Consider the following 20301-nt stretch of genomic DNA (forward strand, 5'->3'; position numbering starts at 1 on the left):
GAGAACCAAGGTATTTTCGAACCGACAAAGCACTTAGAGTGGGCTATACCGGTGGTAGTTGTCCGAAAGAAAGGCGGGACCATTTGGCTATGTGGAGACTACCGAAGTACGGTAAACAAGGAGGCGAAAGCCGCAGTGCACCCTATGCTGACGATTCCAGAAATCCTAACCAATCTGCAAAACAGGTTGGTATTTTCTACACTGGACCTTGCTCAAGCGTATCAACAACTACAGTTAACAACAGAAACAGCCGACGTGTTAACCATTAACACTGCAAAAGGCCTCTACAGGGTAAAAAAAATGCCATTTGGGATCGCCGCCAACACCAGCGATTTTCTATCGATTCATGAAAGCAGTACTAGCTAAAATCCCGCGGATCGGGGTATACCTCGATGACGCTATCAGCGGTACGACCGCAGCAGAACATGACTCAACTGGATACAGTTTTGACGCGACTTGCTCAGGCTGGACTTCAACTCAAGAGTGCAAGTTACGTTTTGCAGTGGAACAAGTTGTATACCTCGGATACATCATCGATACTGCCGGGATACACCCGACAGAGGAGAAACTGAAAGCGACCAAAGAGATGCCCGAACCAACATGCCAAACAATGCTGCAGTCGTTTCTTCGTCTTCTAGCGTTTTTCGATCGGTTTTTGGCAAACAGGGCAACAATCACGAAAGACCTCTACATATTTCTAGAGAAAGACGTCCCCGGTGAATGGCAGGAAACAAATTGGCGAGCCTTTAGACAGTTAAAGTATGTTATTGCACAGCGTGCAGTTCTCGCACACTACGATAAAAACAAAAGCTTGAGCGTGTCATGTGACGCAACCCTCTACGGCATCGAGGCAGTATTAGCTCAGCTAGATTCAGATAGAAACAAAACACCGATCGTCTTTACATCAAGAATGCTCATTAAGGTCGAAAAGGATTTCTTCTAACTGGATTGTGAGGGGCTGGCTACTATCTTTGCCATACACCGTTTTCATCACTACGTCGCAAGGCGTCATGTGAAAAGAATTACTCCCAATTGGATCGTAAAAGGCTGGCTATTATATTCGCCATGGACCGTTTTCATCGCTACGTTGCGGCGCATCACGTGACCATAACGACTGACCACCAACCACTGTTGGGCATCATAGGACAGGAGTCCCCAGTACCGACTGTGCTTTCACCAAGTAGGACATGCTGGTGTGTTAAGCTGGGAGCCTATGATTATAACCTAATCTCTAGACCAGGAAAGCGAAATTAAAACGCTGATGCTTTAGGCAGACTACCATTGCCCGAGACTGACAATGAGCAACATCCTTCAGGCAACGTACTGATGTTAGAAGCCCCGACGAAACCTCCCATGACTGAAAAGGAACTGGCCGACAACACAGCAGTGGATCCCATTCTTGCTGAGGTTTTCCGAACGGTCAAACACGGTGAAGTGAAAAAGCTGGAGCGTAGCGCAAGAAGCTGCATCAAGCAAGTGGAACCTTGGCCTACATCAGACTACCGAGTAAACCTAGAGCAGTGCTGTTGCACCAATGCCTGTTTATCTCCATGCTGATACGCACTAGAAAGAAATGGAGGTGTATCCTGGTTGCAGAGGGCAGCTGCAGCCTTGTAGGATGGCAGCGTTGAGCAGAGGTGCAGCACAACTGCCATGAGCTCCCCCACATACTCTGTAATGAGACATTCAAAGCAATTAAAAAATCTGCACCAGCCACGTACAAATATGAGCACGGGCATATACCATAGGTGCAGTCAGTCTTGCGCTTAGCAACAGTGGGTCCTTTCTTTGCTTTTGGATACTTGATGACCCACATCTTCTCTCCTTTCTTGGTCACCGCTTGGGGCCTTCCCGCATTTTCGTTGTAATGGAGGGCAGCGAGGTAGGTCCTGTACAAGATATGCATGACAAAAAAACACCTAAACAGGAAATAACCAAATTTCTTACACACCTGGCCTTCATGCTTCGGAAGCTGAAGTGGACCTGCTTCGGCGCAAACTGCAACAGAGTACTATGAAAGCACTCTGTTGCAAATGTCTGCGCCGATGTGGACAGTCGAGGAATGTCGCGAAGCAGGTGAGTGGAGAGCACGATCTCCTCCAGCTTCTGGTGCGCAGGGGACCCTACAACAAGAACGTGGGACATAGTGCAATGCAGAAAGCGTATTTCAAGCCTCACAAAAATAAAAATCTGTCCTTACCTTCTGCTAGCCACTTTTTCTCTAGCTCCTCATGCTCACACTCTGGGAAGAGAGGGTCAGCGTGGGTATGCACACCCACTACGTGTGCCACCGGAGACTTCCATTTTGGCAGGATGAGGTCCTGGTTGTCGACACTTGACCCAGCACACCAGTACAGATGGTTCACCACTGCCCTTGTCCAAGACCCGAGCTCCTCTAAATGCCGTGACTTGGCAGCTGCAGCCAGCTTTTTCTTGATGCCTGAAGTGAAATGTTGTAAACAAGGTAAACATAATGCATGCAGGGCACCTTTGGAAAGCCAACAGGCTCTTTTGAAACTCCAGTGCCAGCTGGAACCTGTCACGCATACTTCAATCTCTTTTTTACTAGCAGCAGCAACAAAGCGTGGCCAAAGCTCGCAGACCTTCTTTTTCTGGAAGCTGCCACAACGCCGTTCATATTTTTATGTCTAGATATACCAGGTCTTTCAGTGAAAGCTTTTAAAAATTACTGAAAATAAGTTATCTGAAAAGCAAAGAGGCAAAACAAAAACAAAGAATTTTGAAGGCTACCACCATGGTAGTAAGTAAAGTAAAAAGTAAAAAGAAGCAACCAGCTTCAAGATAGTCACCAACAAACTTTGCGCCGTAATGGGTATGGTAGGACAGGTGCGTATAGTGATATCAAATTTCGAAAATCATACCCATTACAGCGCAAAGTCTGTCGGTGAATATCTCTAAGCCAGTTGCTTCTTTTTACTTTTTGTAAATTGCTTTAGATGACCATGGTGGCAGCCTTCAAAACCCTAATTGCAACATGGCCCTAAAAATGGCCAATTAGAAATTTAAATAGCCCATTTTAGTTAGTTAGATAGCTCAATTTTATATCTTTTGCAACTCTTAACACTTCCCACGGCTGGGGAAGTTTACATTTTCCCAAAGGCTGCCTTCAGGACCACTGCCCAAGCTGGTGATAGTCTCATTGGGATAGATGGAACCTTTTTAAATCTTACCCTTCCCCACATGCCAGCAATCAAAAAGGTGGCAGATATCTGGGTGTTCTCGTCCCAGCCAAGCATTGAGCTGGGGATGCCGGTCGGTTACCAGGATGGCCACAATCAACGAGTGGGCCTCAAAAATGCTGAGGGACCTCTTGAGGCCTTCCAGCTCCATATGATAGCTGCCCCCAGTTTCATTGGACGAAAAGAAACAAACGAGGACAACATGAAGCAGCACAAACGAAACAAAATATGAGAGTTTGTACACCTCAATGTCTGAACATTGAGGTGTGTGTCTTTCCATTGCTGTGTCCAAGTCACAGTAAAGGGAAATGGGTGTAACTCACATCTCTCGATTTTGTAATTCACATTTTCACACTTTGTAATGATGATAACAAATTATTAAAAAAATTACAAGCTACATGGCCGAAAAAATGCTCAGCAGATATTTACCTAGTTGCAAGTATAACATTATATGCTTATGGCAGCATAGAATCTGGAGCACCTATAGAATTTGTGTACATACCTGGACGGTTTCAACGTGAATGACCTTGTTGTCATCGGCATCAAGCATCGTGTAGGAGCCATACTTGGCCGAGTGGCCAGGTGAGTCTGCTCTCCCGTCAGCGGCGATGGTGAGGTGCGTGCCTGCAGCAGCTGCGAACAACTCGTTCTGATGCTTGTTCCAGACCTGGTTACGAAAAATACGGGATGGGCAACTGGGCTTGAAACAGAGACCGAGTTTAAATTAGGTCACATTTTCTTTACAGAATCTACTATTATGTCTTAATGAATGTGTTTTAATGGTTCGAGGACCAAATTTGGCCTACAAGACCAACACACGAGCAGAAAGAAGGAATTTCAGCCATGGGTTACTCCTTTCCAAACCAGGAACGAAACCACTCGTTTCTGTAGTAAACAGTTTCTAGGCCCACTTTATTGTGGTCACGAGGAGCAAAGAGCACAGGGAAAACATGGGGGGGGGGGGGGGTGTTTCTGTCAGTTTTTAACTTCAGAGTACCTTTTCGATTGAGGGCAGGAGAAAGGCCTTCTGGATGTTGAAGAAGGTGCCATAGGAGAAACAGACAATCCCCATGCTGGTGAGTGTTCTGAGTGTCTTCTTTACGCAGCTGCCACTGAACAGGATTGCCGCAGCCATTAGGATACTCCCCACCGGCTTCCGCTTGATGATGGGCTGACTGCACCAGTCATTCACGTGTCCACTCCGACAAATTGAGTAGACTTGCAGGCTGCAGCCAACGACACTCTTGTCCACGTGGATCAGGGGAGCAGCACATACTTGGCACTTCCCCAGGAGAAGGTCAAGGCAAGACTCGAATACAATGAATTTCCTCTCCTTTACCAAAGATGGTGTTTCCCTCTCAAGCCTGCGACACAAAAACCAACATCATCTCAGCAAACTGTCTAAGCATGATAGATGATCTCATAAATTCTTACACGACTGCATACGGACCTAACAGAGCTGTCCTCTGGTGGACAATACGTAGGGTCATCTCTTTCCAGTGGCTGCTTCCCTGATACACCCAGGTCTTCTGAATCAGAACTGCACAAAAGGGGGGTCACAAAGTGATGTCTGGGAGTTGCAGGGCCTCAGGGAACTCCTAAAACTAACACAGAAATAGGTGGAGAGGTTGTTGCCAGATGGCGTTCAGATGCTCTAGGCATTGTAGGCCCAAGACGTTTGCATACCTCTGTTCTGGATCACCACAGTTTGACGAGGAAGAGGTCTGCGGCATAATTCCAGAAAGCTCCGTCTGCACTTTCTTGTTCCTCGATGGTATACATGCTTGTGTACCTAGCAAAACATCTAAGGCATTAGAAATGTGCTCCATTTAAATATAATGAATGGGTTTTTGACTTAAACTCTGTGTGCTAACTACACCAAGCTCTCTTTAACAAATACCAAACATCTGCACAGCTCAAACATCGAGATATATCTGACACCACCTCCTTCTCAGTTGAACTCGCTCAAGTAGAATTCGAACAGAATTAAAATGATTCTCGTGTCAGTATATTTAGTTTACATGAATGACCGTACCTGCGTTTCTGCCGAAGCCTGTTGTCTGCGTCATCACGGACCGTGTCTCGTAACGTGACGATGCTGAAAACACAGGATGTCTAGCAGCAGTCATTGCTCTCAAGGCTGCTGTAAAGTAAACGAAAAGCAGAAATAGTCAATGATTGAGAAACAAAGGAACCTTTGTAGCAACAAAAGCGCTGTGTAGATGTCAAACGTGACAATCACTTTGCCAATATGAAGAGGCCTTTGACGGTTTTGCTCGATACAGGTGACGCAAAAGAGTATAGTCCCCCTTCGGTGTGCTTGCATACCTGTCTGGGTGCGGGCGTCGTCAGTCCATATCAGAGAGGTGGGGGAGGCCACAGGTGGACGCAGAATGGAAACCAACGCACCAAACGTACCTATGGACATATATCAATCAGCGTAAAGGTGCATGATTGAGCGACAAGAAAACTTTAGAAGCAACACAAGCACTGTGTACATGCGTCTGGTGGTTCTGCTTGAAACAGGTGACACTACGAAGTATAGGTCCCGCTTGGAGCACCTGAGGGGGGATCGGTGGCCGAGTGGGCTAGCGCACACTAGCTCAGAGCACGTGGAGCGAAAGCTCGCGCTGCAGAACCCAAGATGCTGGGTTTTATCCCCACCCCCGCCTGCTTTGATCTGAATGAGCATCGTACCAGCGTGCGGTCGTGCATCACTACTGCGTGATGTTCGTTAAGGACCCCAGGCTAGTGGCTGTACTGCACTGGGTAAATTTCTCATCTACAGCTGGGAGACAAGTCGCCCGTTGAGGTAGACCAAGTTCTAGACTTTATAAACATACACACAACCCAATTTTTTTTTTCTTGAAGCACCTGCATACCTGTCGGGGAGCAGGCTCCATTCGTCAGCGTCAAAGCAGTGGGTGAGGCCGCTGGTAGAGCCAGCCTGGAACCCAACGCTCGAGGGGCGCCTATGAACAGACATGAATCAGCATAGAAGTGCATGATCGAGACACAAAAAACCTTAGAGCAACATTAGCACTGTGTGGATGCGTCTGGCAGTTCCGCTTGAAGCAGGTGACACCACGCAGTATAGGTCCCATCGGAGTGCCTTCATACCTGTCGGGGTGCAGGCTCCATTCGTCCGCGTCAATGCAGTGGGTGAGGCCGCTGGTAGAGGCAGCCTGGAACCCAACGCTCCAGGGGCGCCTATGAACAGACATGAATCACCATAGAAGTGCATGATCGAGACACAAAAAACCTTAGAGCAACATTAGCACTGTGTAGATGCGTCTGGCAGTTCCGCTTGAAGCAGGTGACACCACGCAGTATAGGTCCCATCGGAGTGCCTGCATACCTGTCGGGGTGCAGGCTCCATTCGTCCGCGTCAAAGCAGTGGGTGAGGCCGCTGGTAGAGGCAGCCTGGAACCCAACGCTCGAGGGGCGCCTATGAACAGACATGAATCAGGATAGAAGTGCATGATCGAGACACAAAAAACCTTAGAGCAACATTAGCACTGTGTGGATGCGTCTGGCAGTTCCGCTTGAAGCAGGTGACACCACGCAGTATAGGTCCCATCGGAGTGCCTTCATACCTGTTGGGGTGCGGGCTCCATCTGTTCGTGTCGGAGCGGTCGGCGAGGCCGCAGGTGGGCAACCCAACGCTCCAGGGGTGCCTATGAACAGACATGAATCAGCATAGAAGTGCATGATCGAGACACAAAAAACCTTAGAGCAACATTAGCACTGTGTGGATGCGTCTGGCAGTTCCGCTTGAAGCAGGTGACACCACGCAGTATAGGTCCCATCGGAGTGCCTTCATACCTGTCGGGGTGCGGGCTTCATCTGTTCGTGTCGGAGCGGTCGGCGAGGCCGCAGGTGGGCAACCCAACGCTCCAGGGGTGCCTACGAACAGACATGAATCAGCATAGAAGTGCATGATCGAGACACAAAAAACCTTAGAGCAACATTAGCACTCTGTGGATGCGTCTGGCAGTTCCGCTTGAAGCAGGTGACACCACGCAGTATAGGTCCCATCGGAGTGCCTTCATACCTGTTGGGGTGCGGGCTCCATCTGTTCGTGTCGGAGCGGTCGGCGAGGCCGCAGGTGGGCAACCCAACGCTCCAGGGGTGCCTATGAACAGACATGAATCAGCATAGAAGTGCATGATCGAGACACAAAAAACCTTAGAGCAACATTAGCACTGTGTGGATGCGTCTGGCAGTTCCGCTTGAAGCAGGTGACACCACGCAGTATAGGTCCCATCGGAGTGCCTTCATACCTGTCGGGGTGCGGGCTCCATCTGTTCGTGTCGGAGCGGTCGGCGAGGCCGCAGGTGGGCAACCCAACGCTCCAGGGGTGCCTACGAACAGACATGAATCAGCATAGAAGTGCATGATCGAGACACAAAAAACCTTAGAGCAACATTAGCACTGTGTGGATGCGTCTGGCAGTTCCGCTTGAAGCAGGTGACACCACGCAGTATAGGTCCCATCGGAGTGCCTTCATACCTGTTGGGGTGCGGGCTCCATCTGTTCGTGTCGGAGCGGTCGGCGAGGCCGCAGGTGGGCAACCCAACGCTCCAGGGGTGCCTACGAACAGACATGAATCAGCATAGAAGTGCATGATCGAGACACAAAAAACCTTAGAGCAACATTAGCACTGTGTGGATGCGTCTGGCAGTTCCGCTTGAAGCAGGTGACACCACGCAATATAGGTCCCATCGGAGTGCCTTCATACCTGTCGGGGTGCGGGCTCCATCTGTTCGTGTCGGAGCGGTCGGCGAGGCCGCAGGTGGGCAACCCAACGCTCCAGGGGTGCCTATGAACAGACATGAATCAGCATAGAAGTGCATGATCGAGACACAAAAAACCTTAGAGCAACATTAGCACTGTGTGGATGCGTCTGGCAGTTCCGCTTGAAGCAGGTGACACCACGCAGTATAGGTCCCATCGGAGTGCCTTCATACCTGTCGGGGTGCGGGCTCCATATGTTCGTGTCGGAGCGGTCGGCGAGGCCGCAGGTGGGCAACCCAACGCTCCAGGGGTGCCTACGAACAGACATGAATCAGCATAGAAGTGCATGATCGAGACACAAAAAACCTTAGAGCAACATTAGCACTCTGTGGATGCGTCTGGCAGTTCCGCTTGAAGCAGGTGACACCACGCAGTATAGGTCCCATCGGAGTGCCTTCATACCTGTTGGGGTGCGGGCTCCATCTGTTCGTGTCGGAGCGGTCGGCGAGGCCGCAGGTGGGCAACCCAACGCTCCAGGGGTGCCTATGAACAGACATGAATCAGCATAGAAGTGCATGATCGAGACACAAAAAACCTTAGAGCAACATTAGCACTGTGTGGATGCGTCTGGCAGTTCCGCTTGAAGCAGGTGACACCACGCAGTATAGGTCCCATCGGAGTGCCTTCATACCTGTCGGGGTGCGGGCTCCATCTGTTCGTGTCGGAGCGGTCGGCGAGGCCGCAGGTGGGCAACCCAACGCTCCAGGGGTGCCTACGAACAGACATGAATCAGCATAGAAGTGCATGATCGAGACACAAAAAACCTTAGAGCAACATTAGCACTCTGTGGATGCGTCTGGCAGTTCCGCTTGAAGCAGGTGACACCACGCAGTATAGGTCCCATCGGAGTGCCTTCATACCTGTTGGGGTGCGGGCTCCATCTGTTCGTGTCGGAGCGGTCGGCGAGGCCGCAGGTGGGCAACCCAACGCTCCAGGGGTGCCTATGAACAGACATGAATCAGCATAGAAGTGCATGATCGAGACACAAAAAACCTTAGAGCAACATTAGCACTCTGTGGATGCGTCTGGCAGTTCCGCTTGAAGCAGGTGACACCACGCAGTATAGGTCCCATCGGAGTGCCTTCATACCTGTCGGGGTGCGGGCTCCATCTGTTCGTGTCGGAGCGGTCGGCGAGGCCGCAGGTGGGCAACCCAACGCTCCAGGGGTGCCTACGAACAGACATGAATCAGCATAGAAGTGCATGATCGAGACACAAAAAACCTTAGAGCAACATTAGCACTCTGTGGATGCGTCTGGCAGTTCCGCTTGAAGCAGGTGACACCACGCAGTATAGGTCCCATCGGAGTGCCTTCATACCTGTTGGGGTGCGGGCTCCATCTGTTCGTGTCGGAGCGGTCGGCGAGGCCGCAGGTGGGCAACCCAACGCTCCAGGGGTGCCTACGAACAGACATGAATCAGCATAGAAGTGCATGATCGAGACACAAAAAACCTTAGAGCAACATTAGCACTCTGTGGATGCGTCTGGCAGTTCCGCTTGAAGCAGGTGACACCACGCAGTATAGGTCCCATCGGAGTGCCTTCATACCTGTTGGGGTGCGGGCTCCATCTGTTCGTGTCGGAGCGGTCGGCGAGGCCGCAGGTGGGCAACCCAACGCTCCAGGGGTGCCTACGAACAGACATGAATCAGCATAGAAGTGCATGATCGAGACACAAAAAACCTTAGAGCAACATTAGCACTCTGTGGATGCGTCTGGCAGTTCCGCTTGAAGCAGGTGACACCACGCAGTATAGGTCCCATCGGAGTGCCTTCATACCTGTTGGGGTGCGGGCTCCATCTGTTCGTGTCGGAGCGGTCGGCGAGGCCGCAGGTGGGCAAGCCAACGCTCCAGGGGTGCCTACGAACAGACATGAATCAGCATAGAAGTGCATGATCGAGACACAAAAAACCTTAGAGCAACATTAGCACTCTGTGGATGCGTCTGGCAGTTCCGCTTGAAGCAGGTGACACCACGCAGTATAGGTCCCATCGGAGTGCCTTCATACCTGTCGGGGTGCGGGCTCCATCTGTTCGTGTCGGAGCGGTCGGCGAGGCCGCAGGTGGGCAACCCAACGCTCCAGGGGTGCCTACGAACAGACATGAATCAGCATAGAAGTGCATGATCGAGACACAAAAAACCTTAGAGCAACATTAGCACTCTGTGGATGCGTCTGGCAGTTCCGCTTGAAGCAGGTGACACCACGCAGTATAGGTCCCATCGGAGTGCCTTCATACCTGTCGGGGTGCGGGCTCCATCTGTTCGTGTCGGAGCGGTCGGCGAGGCCGCAGGTGGGCAACCCAACGCTCCAGGGGTGCCTATGAACAGACATGAATCAGCATAGAAGTGCATGATCGAGACACAAAAAACCTTAGAGCAACATTAGCACTGTGTGGATGCGTCTGGCAGTTCCGCTTGAAGCAGGTGACACCACGCAGTATAGGTCCCATCGGAGTGCCTTCATACCTGTCGGGGTGCGGGCTCCATCTGTTCGTGTCGGAGCGGTCGGCGAGGCCGCAGGTGGGCAACCCAACGCTCCAGGGGTGCCTATGAACAGACATGAATCAGCATAGAAGTGCATGATCGAGACACAAAAAACCTTAGAGCAACATTAGCACTGTGTGGATGCGTCTGGCAGTTCCGCTTGAAGCAGGTGACACCACGCAGTATAGGTCCCATCGGAGTGCCTTCATACCTGTCGGGGTGCGGGCTCCATCTGTTCGTGTCGGAGCGGTCGGCGAGGCCGCAGGTGGGCAACCCAACGCTCCAGGGGTGCCTATGAACAGACATGAATCAGCATAGAAGTGCATGATCGAGACACAAAAAACCTTAGAGCAACATTAGCACTCTGTGGATGCGTCTGGCAGTTCCGCTTGAAGCAGGTGACACCACGCAGTATAGGTCCCATCGGAGTGCCTTCATACCTGTCGGGGTGCGGGCTCCATCTGTTCGTGTCGGAGCGGTCGGCGAGGCCGCAGGTGGGCAACCCAACGCTCCAGGGGTGCCTACGAACAGACATGAATCAGCATAGAAGTGCATGATCGAGACACAAAAAACCTTAGAGCAACATTAGCACTGTGTGGATGCGTCTGGCAGTTCCGCTTGAAGCAGGTGACACCACGCAGTATAGGTCCCATCGGAGTGCCTTCATACCTGTCGGGGTGCGGGCTCCATCTGTTCGTGTCGGAGCGGTCGGCGAGGCCGCAGGTGGGCAACCCAACGCTCCAGGGGTGCCTATGAACAGACATGAATCAGCATAGAAGTGCATGATCGAGACACAAAAAACCTTAGAGCAACATTAGCACTGTGTGGATGCGTCTGGCAGTTCCGCTTGAAGCAGGTGACACCACGCAGTATAGGTCCCATCGGAGTGCCTTCATACCTGTCGGGGTGCGGGCTCCATCTGTTCGTGTCGGAGCGGTCGGCGAGGCCGCAGGTGGGCAACCCAACGCTCCAGGGGTGCCTATGAACAGACATGAATCAGCATAGAAGTGCATGATCGAGACACAAAAAACCTTAGAGCAACATTAGCACTGTGTGGATGCGTCTGGCAGTTCCGCTTGAAGCAGGTGACACCACGCAGTATAGGTCCCATCGGAGTGCCTTCATACCTGTTGGGGTGCGGGCTCCATCTGTTCGTGTCGGAGCGGTCGGCGAGGCCGCAGGTGGGCAACCCAACGCTCCAGGGGTGCCTATGAACAGACATGAATCAGCATAGAAGTGCATGATCGAGACACAAAAAACCTTAGAGCAACATTAGCACTGTGTGGATGCGTCTGGCAGTTCCGCTTGAAGCAGGTGACACCACGCAGTATAGGTCCCATCGGAGTGCCTTCATACCTGTCGGGGTGCGGGCTCCATCTGTTCGTGTCGGAGCGGTCGGCGAGGCCGCAGGTGGGCAACCCAACGCTCCAGGGGTGCCTACGAACAGACATGAATCAGCATAGAAGTGCATGATCGAGACACAAAAAACCTTAGAGCAACATTAGCACTGTGTGGATGCGTCTGGCAGTTCCGCTTGAAGCAGGTGACACCACGCAGTATAGGTCCCATCGGAGTGCCTTCATACCTGTTGGGGTGCGGGCTCCATCTGTTCGTGTCGGAGCGGTCGGCGAGGCCGCAGGTGGGCAACCCAACGCTCCAGGGGTGCCTATGAACAGACATGAATCAGCATAGAAGTGCATGATCGAGACACAAAAAACCTTAGAGCAACATTAGCACTGTGTGGATGCGTCTGGCAGTTCCGCTTGAAGCAGGTGACACCACGCAGTATAGGTCCCATCGGAGTGCCTTCATACCTGTTGGGGTGCGGGCTCCATCTGTTCGTGTCGGAGCGGTCGGCGAGGCCGCAGGTGGGCAACCCAACGCTCCAGGGGTGCCTATGAACAGACATGAATCAGCATAGAAGTGCATGATCGAGACACAAAAAACCTTAGAGCAACATTAGCACTGTGTGGATGCGTCTGGCAGTTCCGCTTGAAGCAGGTGACACCACGCAGTATAGGTCCCATCGGAGTGCCTTCATACCTGTTGGGGTGCGGGCTCCATCTGTTCGTGTCGGAGCGGTCGGCGAGGCCGCAGGTGGGCAACCCAACGCTCCAGGGGTGCCTATGAACAGACATGAATCAGCATAGAAGTGCATGATCGAGACACAAAAAACCTTAGAGCAACATTAGCACTGTGTGGATGCGTCTGGCAGTTCCGCTTGAAGCAGGTGACACCACGCAGTATAGGTCCCATCGGAGTGCCTTCATACCTGTCGGGGTGCGGGCTCCATCTGTTCGTGTCGGAGCGGTCGGCGAGGCCGCAGGTGGGCAACCCAACGCTCCAGGGGTGCCTACGAACAGACATGAATCAGCATAGAAGTGCATGATCGAGACACAAAAAACCTTAGAGCAACATTAGCACTCTGTGGATGCGTCTGGCAGTTCCGCTTGAAGCAGGTGACACCACGCAGTATAGGTCCCATCGGAGTGCCTTCATACCTGTCGGGGTGCGGGCTCCATCTGTTCGTGTCGGAGCGGTCGGCGAGGCCGCAGGTGGGCAACCCAACGCTCCAGGGGCGCCTATGAACAGACATGAATCAGCATAGAAGTGCATGATCGAGACACAAAAAACCTTAGAGCAACATTAGCACTCTGTGGATGCGTCTGGCAGTTCCGCTTGAAGCAGGTGACACCACGCAGTATAGGTCCCATCGGAGTGCCTTCATACCTGTCGGGGTGCGGGCTCCATCTGTTCGTGTCGGAGCGGTCGGCGAGGCCGCAGGTGGGCAACCCAACGCTCCAGGGGCGCCTATGAACAGACATGAATCAGCATAGAAGTGCATGATCGAGACACAAAAAGCGTTAGAGCAACATTAGCACTGTGTGGATGCGTCTGGCAGTTCCGCTTGAAGCAGGTGACACCACGCAGTATAGGTCCCATTGGAGTGCCTGCATACCTGTAAAGGTGCTGGCACTGTCTGTCCGCGTTATTGCAGTGGGGGAGGCCGCAGGTGCAACCAGCCGACATGCCAACACACTTGGAGTCACTGGAGAGATGCAAGAGAGAAGACGGAAGAATGTTAAGGGGGTGTTATTGCTTTTGGCCCAGGAGTATGGGCCCACTGGTGCAGCACTCACAGCCCACACATTGTTACGTTAAAAGACATTCAAGTTACGTCAATAACCTTACCTGTTCTAACGGCTGTTTCTTCTAGCTCGTTTGTAGGCTCCCAACATGTGTCTGCACCTCCGACCAGGAAGTTGGTGGAATCACGCAGAGGTGCCTGATGCTCAGGGGAAAATAGCATATGATTTACTGGCCATTAAGAAAAATAAAGTGCATGGAAATTTAGAGAGGTGGATGGTTGTCGTTGCAGATACGGTCTACACCGTAGGTAGGAAATCCAGCCAGTGCAGTACTACCGCTACCCCGGGGTTTTGAAGGGACGTCACATACTACTGATATACTACCGCATGCCAGCACAATGTTTATCCAAGTTAAGACTGGTAAAATAGGGGTCGAACCCTAGATCCTTGAATTGCTGCAGTGCGTGCGTTCGATCCGGCGCTCTAACCCACCTTGCCAAAGCTCTTCGATGATGAGCGGAACGGCTTGAAAAAGAAAGCACAATCGGCCACGGCTGAACCGCATGAAAGCGATTTGGCGAGCGATGAGCTAGGCTATCGCTGGTCGCTGTCGCCTGTCGCAGTGTTCGGTTCTAAATTCCCTGAACACTTTGGTCATCGCCTGGAGGTCGCTGCGTGCGATTTGCCTCGGCGAGTGACGAACTGAGCGACAGGTCTCCTGGAAAATCGCTCACATGCTGGATGAAACAGACAAGCATAAACCGCATGAAAGCGACTTGGCAAGTGACGAGACAAGCAACGGCGACCCGCTTCGCTGTTGCTCGGTCGGTCGCGCGAGGAGGCAAACCGCATGAAAGCGACGGGGGCAAGTGGCCAGGACGGTGAGCGACGTTTTCTAGAAGAGTAAAGCTATACGCACTATGTCGTGCACCTCGATCGGAAATGGCTATAAACACTACGCAGAGAGCTGATGCCATCATGCCATTTGGGTCACCCTTTTCGGACGGCGTGTGTTTAACCGAACCTTACCCCCCTTGCCTGCGTTCAAGCCGCTTCGCGGCGACACTGTGCGGCTGCTAATTGCAAAACTTAACCTGTACACGCCGCTTCGCGGCATCCAGCCGGCAACCCAAGCCCCGCTGTCCCCTCCTGCACCTCCGGAAAGCGAGTCCCATACCATTCAGTTCTGCAAAATTTCGTAAATATCAATCCTTATCTTTTTTTTTCAGTGTTATTTGTAGTAAAGAAATGTCTTAAACATCGTAAATGCCCTACAAAAAAAAAATAGTGATAAAAAAAAAAAAAAAAAAAAAACTAAGGAAACGTCGCCCTCATTGGGGATCGAACCGCGGACCGCTGCATATAAAGCAGACAACTTACTATCATGCTACGCCACCTCTTTGGAAACTCGCCGCTGATACGAGCTTCGCGTAGTGCGTAGGGCCATTTCCAGTCAAGGTGCACGACGTAGTGCGTATAGCTTTACTCTTTCCAGTAATCTAAGAACCGAGCGATGCGACTGGCGACAGTGAGAAATCTCCGTCGCTCGTCGCAGACTCTCGACTCCGTCGCTCGTCGCAGACTCTCGACGCCGTCGCTCGTCTCGTCACTCGCTAAATCGCTTACATGCGGTTCGGCTTTCATTGCAGAACTCGGAAATACTCGACAGACAACATGCTCCCTTACCACTCTGCGTCGCTTGTCAAGGGGTTCGCTGCGCTCGCCAGATCTCCGCTTCTTTGAAAATAAGCGGGGCAAAACTCCTGGTTTGAGTTGTACGTTCCTCACCGGGAAGCCCAAGGACTCCATCACCCTGGGGCTTCGCACGTAGTCCTCATCACGAAAGTGATAGGAACACAAGCGATCACTCGTAGTTGGAAGCTACGCCGGGGAGGACGGTCGTGCGAGCCGGATCCAAAGCGCACGAAGTTGTTCGTCCTTTGGGAACTGGTGAATAGGTTTTCCGCACCGAATCAGGAGGTTGCCGCAGTCCTCTACCGCACAGTGCCGCACCATCTCGGCATTAGAACGCGACAGGATGATCTAAGCGTTCTAGAGACCGAGGTACGCAAGCGATCGGGCCACCACAACTCAATGCAACGAGTCCACCGTCGCCATCGTCGGGAAAATGGCGAAGGGGTGAAGGCAGAGCAGGCAGCGAAGGCTTGATAATTGCGTTCAGAACTAGAGAAGAGGCGTAGTGAGCCGTACTTCCGCAGAGCGGCGCTGCTCCGTTCTTCCAGGAGACAACCCGTGAGACGACCTAGGTCACTTCCCGGCAATGTACCTAGACGGACATTCCAAACGAGGCGTTCGCGACAAACACCAGGTGCTGTTTGGGAATCGTTTAATTCGTTCTAAAATTCGTTTTCGTGACTTTTTTAACAAGATATTGGTGTGTTCGATGTGATACTGCTCCTTTGAACACATATAGACCATAAAATAGGCGCCAAAATTTCGTTGTAGTATCCCTTTAAAGTTTAAACCAATCACAGAAATGTCCCACCACAAAAAAATGTATGTAATATAACAAATTCCGTTAAATCAAATAACGAAAAATACGAGGGAGGATAATTTCTGCAAGACATTATCTGATGGAAGCGATTACTGTGAAAGCTCAAGAGCAGATATCCTCTGTTTTAGTTACGTATAAGTTTACATTTTCTCTCGTTTCTTTCTTTTACAATTTTTAGATGCAATATTCAAAGACGAAACAGGGCATAGGTAAAATGTGACCTCACTTCTGATACATTGCCACGCGACATCTGAGCTACTGGGCATCGGAGCTAGTAAAGCATGCAAAGGTATTTAGGTGTATTTTAAAACCTTTGCTTCTATGTACACTCTACCGCAAAAATGCTCTGCCTAAGCTCGGTTTCATGTTCGAATATTGCATCTAATAATTGTAAAAGAGAGAAACGAGAGAGAATGTAGAATTCCGTAACTAAAACAGAATACCTGCTGTTGGGGTTTCACAGTAATAGAAGATATGCGAAAATGCTTGGTGGTCTGGCAGCACTGTGCTCAACGCCGTTTTTGTAGCGTCAAGTATCTTGAGTTTCGATTTCTCAGCATTTCCAGGGCATGGACGTTGTGCCACAGAGTTCAGTTGGGAAACGTTATTGTTTTCTGTCTTCCGATCACGCAACGTGCACAAGGGACTTGGCCGTCGTGCCTTTCATCTCTGAGGACACTTTAAAATCTTTTATCGACGCGAATACGCATGAAGTCGTACTGTTTAGCGATAGACTGCTCCACGACAATACATGCAACTCAAGGTTAGCTTTTTTTTTTCTTTTGCCATTACTCGCGAAAGTTTTTTGGGTGGAAAGCTTTGTGTTGTTCTAAAAGAAATTGTGCCGTGGGCATTATTTTTCAGGCGTTACAAAGAGCTCAAATTTGTGTCAGATAGCATTGACTTCAAGGGCAGTTGACGGATGTTGCGCTATTAATGAAGATTTGTTCAACCCCGGCAGAATAACTGCCTTGACTTCTCAAAACTACCCCCCCCCCCCAAGCTTCTTTGCACTAACCAAAATGTTTACCTCAACTGCAGCAAACAAAAAAAACAAAAAAAACGGAGATTGTGAAATGAAGTGGGCACCGCCCGTATTGCTCCACTCAACGTCCGCAACGTAAGTTGTCATTGCCGCCGACATCGAAGTTTTAGCCACTGCCATGAAACGAAGTCGAACTCCACGTTCGATGTATAATCGAACGTGGAAGTCGAACGTTCGACAAAAAACGCCAAATCCCGTCTCTGAGTGTTGAGCAAACAGACACGTCGTCCGTGCCTGTTGTGTTCTCTATTCTACATGACCGAGCTTTGAATATTAAAGAATATTTTATCAACATACTCTCCTGTTTAGTTATAAAGATGTTTTAGAAACCTCGTTTACCGACGTCAAATCAAGTGTATAGAAATCGCTGCAAAGCAATGAGATGGCTTTCTGGGTTTCCAAAGTAATAATTATTTTTTTAAATATAAGACAATACCTGGAGGGCTCTCTGGTGCTTTCAGCTTTTGTTGTTCAGTGTTGACCACACGAATCTTCAAATATGGTTGTTGGCGTAAGTGTTATGGTACGTTTACACTTGCGGATCCGCCAGCGGATCCGCCCAGCTTTTGCCGCTGGAGCGAAACGCTGGGCGGAAAACGCGGCGGCGAGCCGTTTAGGTCCGGGATCTATTTCTGCCGCCGAACGAGGCGTTTCGCTGACCGGATGTGACATTCTTGCGAAGCGCGACGCTGCCTACGTCACGAGTACGCGTTCTTCAGGGAGCAGCCACGTCCGGGAGAGAGAACCGAGATGGGAACTCTCGCGCCTTCTCGACACATTTGACGGGATGTTACGAGAACAGCTGCCGCAGCCGGCGCCACCGCCGCCGCTCGAACGAAATAGATGTAAACGCAACCCGCTCGTCGCCGCCGCCGCCGAGAGCGGATCCGCTCCCGTGAGAGCGGATTTCTTCTCAGGTGTAAACGTACCATTAAAGGGCTACTCCACCGATTTTTTCATTGTCTCCGATTTGCTTGAAATTTTGCTAAACTAACCAACAAACATCGCGAAAATAGTATCCCAAATATTAGGTCAAAATATTGTTTTTTCGCGAAGTTATTGAATTTGCAGTTTTGGTCCTCACCGTGTTTTTCAAGCTCGAAGTCTCTACTGGCAACAATGAAAAAGTGACGTCAGTGGAAGGCAGGGGTTCACTCTTTGGGTTGTAGATTTCGTTTTAAACTGATTCGAAGCAGTTTCATGGTGTCAAATGAATGCTTGGGAAGCTCGCTGCAGTACCCGCGCTCCAGCACGGAACAAATGATTGGCATATTCTATTTTTTGGCTGCTTGCTCGACTGGCAAGCCTGCCTGCCACTGACGTCACGGCCCTGAAAAGCGCGCGTATATTTGAATGTTGGTTTTTGCACCATTTTCATTTGCCGATTTCGCAGTAACTATTATGAATTTCGCGATTCTAAATAGCATACCGGAGAGAGTAAAGCCCGGGGAGTCAGAAGATATAGTTAGTTGAGGTAGCTCAAAAAATCGGTGGAGTACCCCTTTAAGCGAGGCTTTTCGCCTCGCTTAACAGCCATGGACTGGTCCGCATTCATTGAGCTAGCTGCTCGGACATCAAGAAAAACGCAGGCCGACAGTGCAACGCACATAAAATAAGAAGAATTTAAACAAAACAAAACTTTAAAACAAATTTGGTACAACTTCGTGAAAAGATTAGGGGCCAGTTCAATAGCTGTAAATGGCTTCACGCCGCGCGATAACGTCCGCATGTTTCTTCGCGTTGTCACCGATTGTTTTTGTCAAAAGCTGCGTCTCAAGTAACAAATATAAATAAGAAAAGTTTTGAATCCTGTTCACGTTTGCGTTCCCGTCACGCATAAATCGAAGGCTTATCGCTGCATCCCCAGTGAAACGCAGCAACGCAGTGGCATCGCATCTCTCGCGCGAAGCGCGTTCGCTTGTTTACGTCGGGTCTTTGCCGGTCGGGTGACTGGTTTTGTTTTCTCGCCGCTACCAATATGGCGGACATAGCACTCGGTGCAGTACTAAATGGCGCTCTACATTTCGCATAAAATCTATTGCTTCCACGAAACTTGTAATATTGCGTAAATTATGTTCCCTTATAATTTCCTGTACTTGATTTAGCGGAAATTGTTATTTTACATAAATGTTTTGTGCTGGAATTTTTCTGTGATTGGTTTAACAGAACTTGCGAATTTACATAAATTTTTTAGTGAGAAACTGAAAATGTATGTTAAATAACAGAAAAATGAAAAACAGAAAACAGACCTTTATAGAAGTTTCCTCACAGGTCAGCTGCCAGACAATGTCTGGATGGACCCTTTGTAACGGGCAGTAGCTTGCGCCCCCTAGCCCAAGTCTAAAAATATGAGCAAATGATTCCTCCCGCCCTTCTAAGACCAATTTTCTCCCTCTCACTATCACCATGAAGTGTGGGATATCACCAGGTTGACCATCGAGGGATCCGCAAAAAAACCCAGAACAACACCCCCGCCTCTTCCCCCCGGAAAGGAAGTCGCCGATTTTCCTCCGGTCAAACCTTGTTGGCGTTGGCCTAGCACCGTGACCAGCTGGGAGACATGGTTCAGACTTTGGGCCGGAGTCACGCGAGAGGGAATCCGAATTTTCCTCTTTTCCGCCTGTTTACAGCTGTGCTTGTTACTTCTGTATCATTCAAGTTTCTTTTCATAATTTGCACCAATCTTCGAATCACCTGTTTCTGACTGTAACCCCCTTTTCTTTTGCGTCATTCCATCTTCGCCAGCAAAATCCAGAGTCCCGGCCAAATCCGTTATTCCTTCAGGAAGGGCAGGGCAAAGCCCCGTGCACTCCGAAACCAAGTGCTCTAGCGTCTCGCCCTCATTATGGCAGGTGACCCATAATGGGTCTGTATCCTGAAATTTATTCCTAAACGTCTTCGTTCTCAACACTCACGTTCAGGCCTCGAACAGAAAAGAAATTCCCGTTGAATTGTCAAACAAATTTTCCTTTCTTCTGTGCTGTGTTTGTGACCTATATATTGTTGGAGCTGAGTTTTTCGTGTATTCTTACCTCCCACACTTTCCTTTCTGCCTCTTTCACTCCCTTCTTTACTGTAGTCAGCTCAGCCCCATCACAAGTGTGTAGGTAGTTTAATGTAAGCTTTCGGCTTCGGTTTGTCTATTTTGTGTAGAAACTTTTCATGCGTAAATAC

The 20301-nt window shown here is 50.3% G+C and overlaps 2 protein-coding genes across 2 annotated transcripts; both read right to left on the bottom strand.

The window, feature by feature from the left end:
* Positions 1–1020: 1020 nt before the first annotated feature.
* Positions 1021–3370, bottom strand: LOC120843280. The gene is made up of 5 exons (XM_042287840.1): positions 3192–3370; positions 2201–2440; positions 1952–2123; positions 1744–1889; positions 1021–1672 (listed from the first exon to the last, which is right to left on the bottom strand). Exons 1-5 carry the CDS (start codon positions 3349–3351, stop codon positions 1500–1502), a joined length of 891 nt encoding a protein of 296 aa, XP_042143774.1. The 5' UTR covers positions 3352–3370; the 3' UTR covers positions 1021–1499.
* A 244-nt stretch (positions 3371–3614) lies between these two features.
* On the bottom strand, positions 3615–6589 carry LOC121834082. The gene is made up of 8 exons (XM_042287827.1): positions 6559–6589; positions 5529–5618; positions 5236–5343; positions 4887–4992; positions 4651–4740; positions 4198–4564; positions 3703–3867; positions 3615–3629 (listed from the first exon to the last, which is right to left on the bottom strand). Exons 3-8 carry the CDS (start codon positions 5327–5329, stop codon positions 3615–3617), a joined length of 837 nt encoding a protein of 278 aa, XP_042143761.1. The 5' UTR covers positions 5330–5343; positions 5529–5618; positions 6559–6589.
* Positions 6590–20301: the final 13712 nt, after the last annotated feature.

The sequence above is a fragment of the Ixodes scapularis genome, unplaced genomic scaffold (assembly GCF_016920785.2).
Source record: "Ixodes scapularis isolate PalLabHiFi unplaced genomic scaffold, ASM1692078v2 ptg000494l_1__unscaffolded, whole genome shotgun sequence".
NCBI lineage: Eukaryota > Metazoa > Arthropoda > Arachnida > Ixodida > Ixodidae > Ixodes > Ixodes scapularis.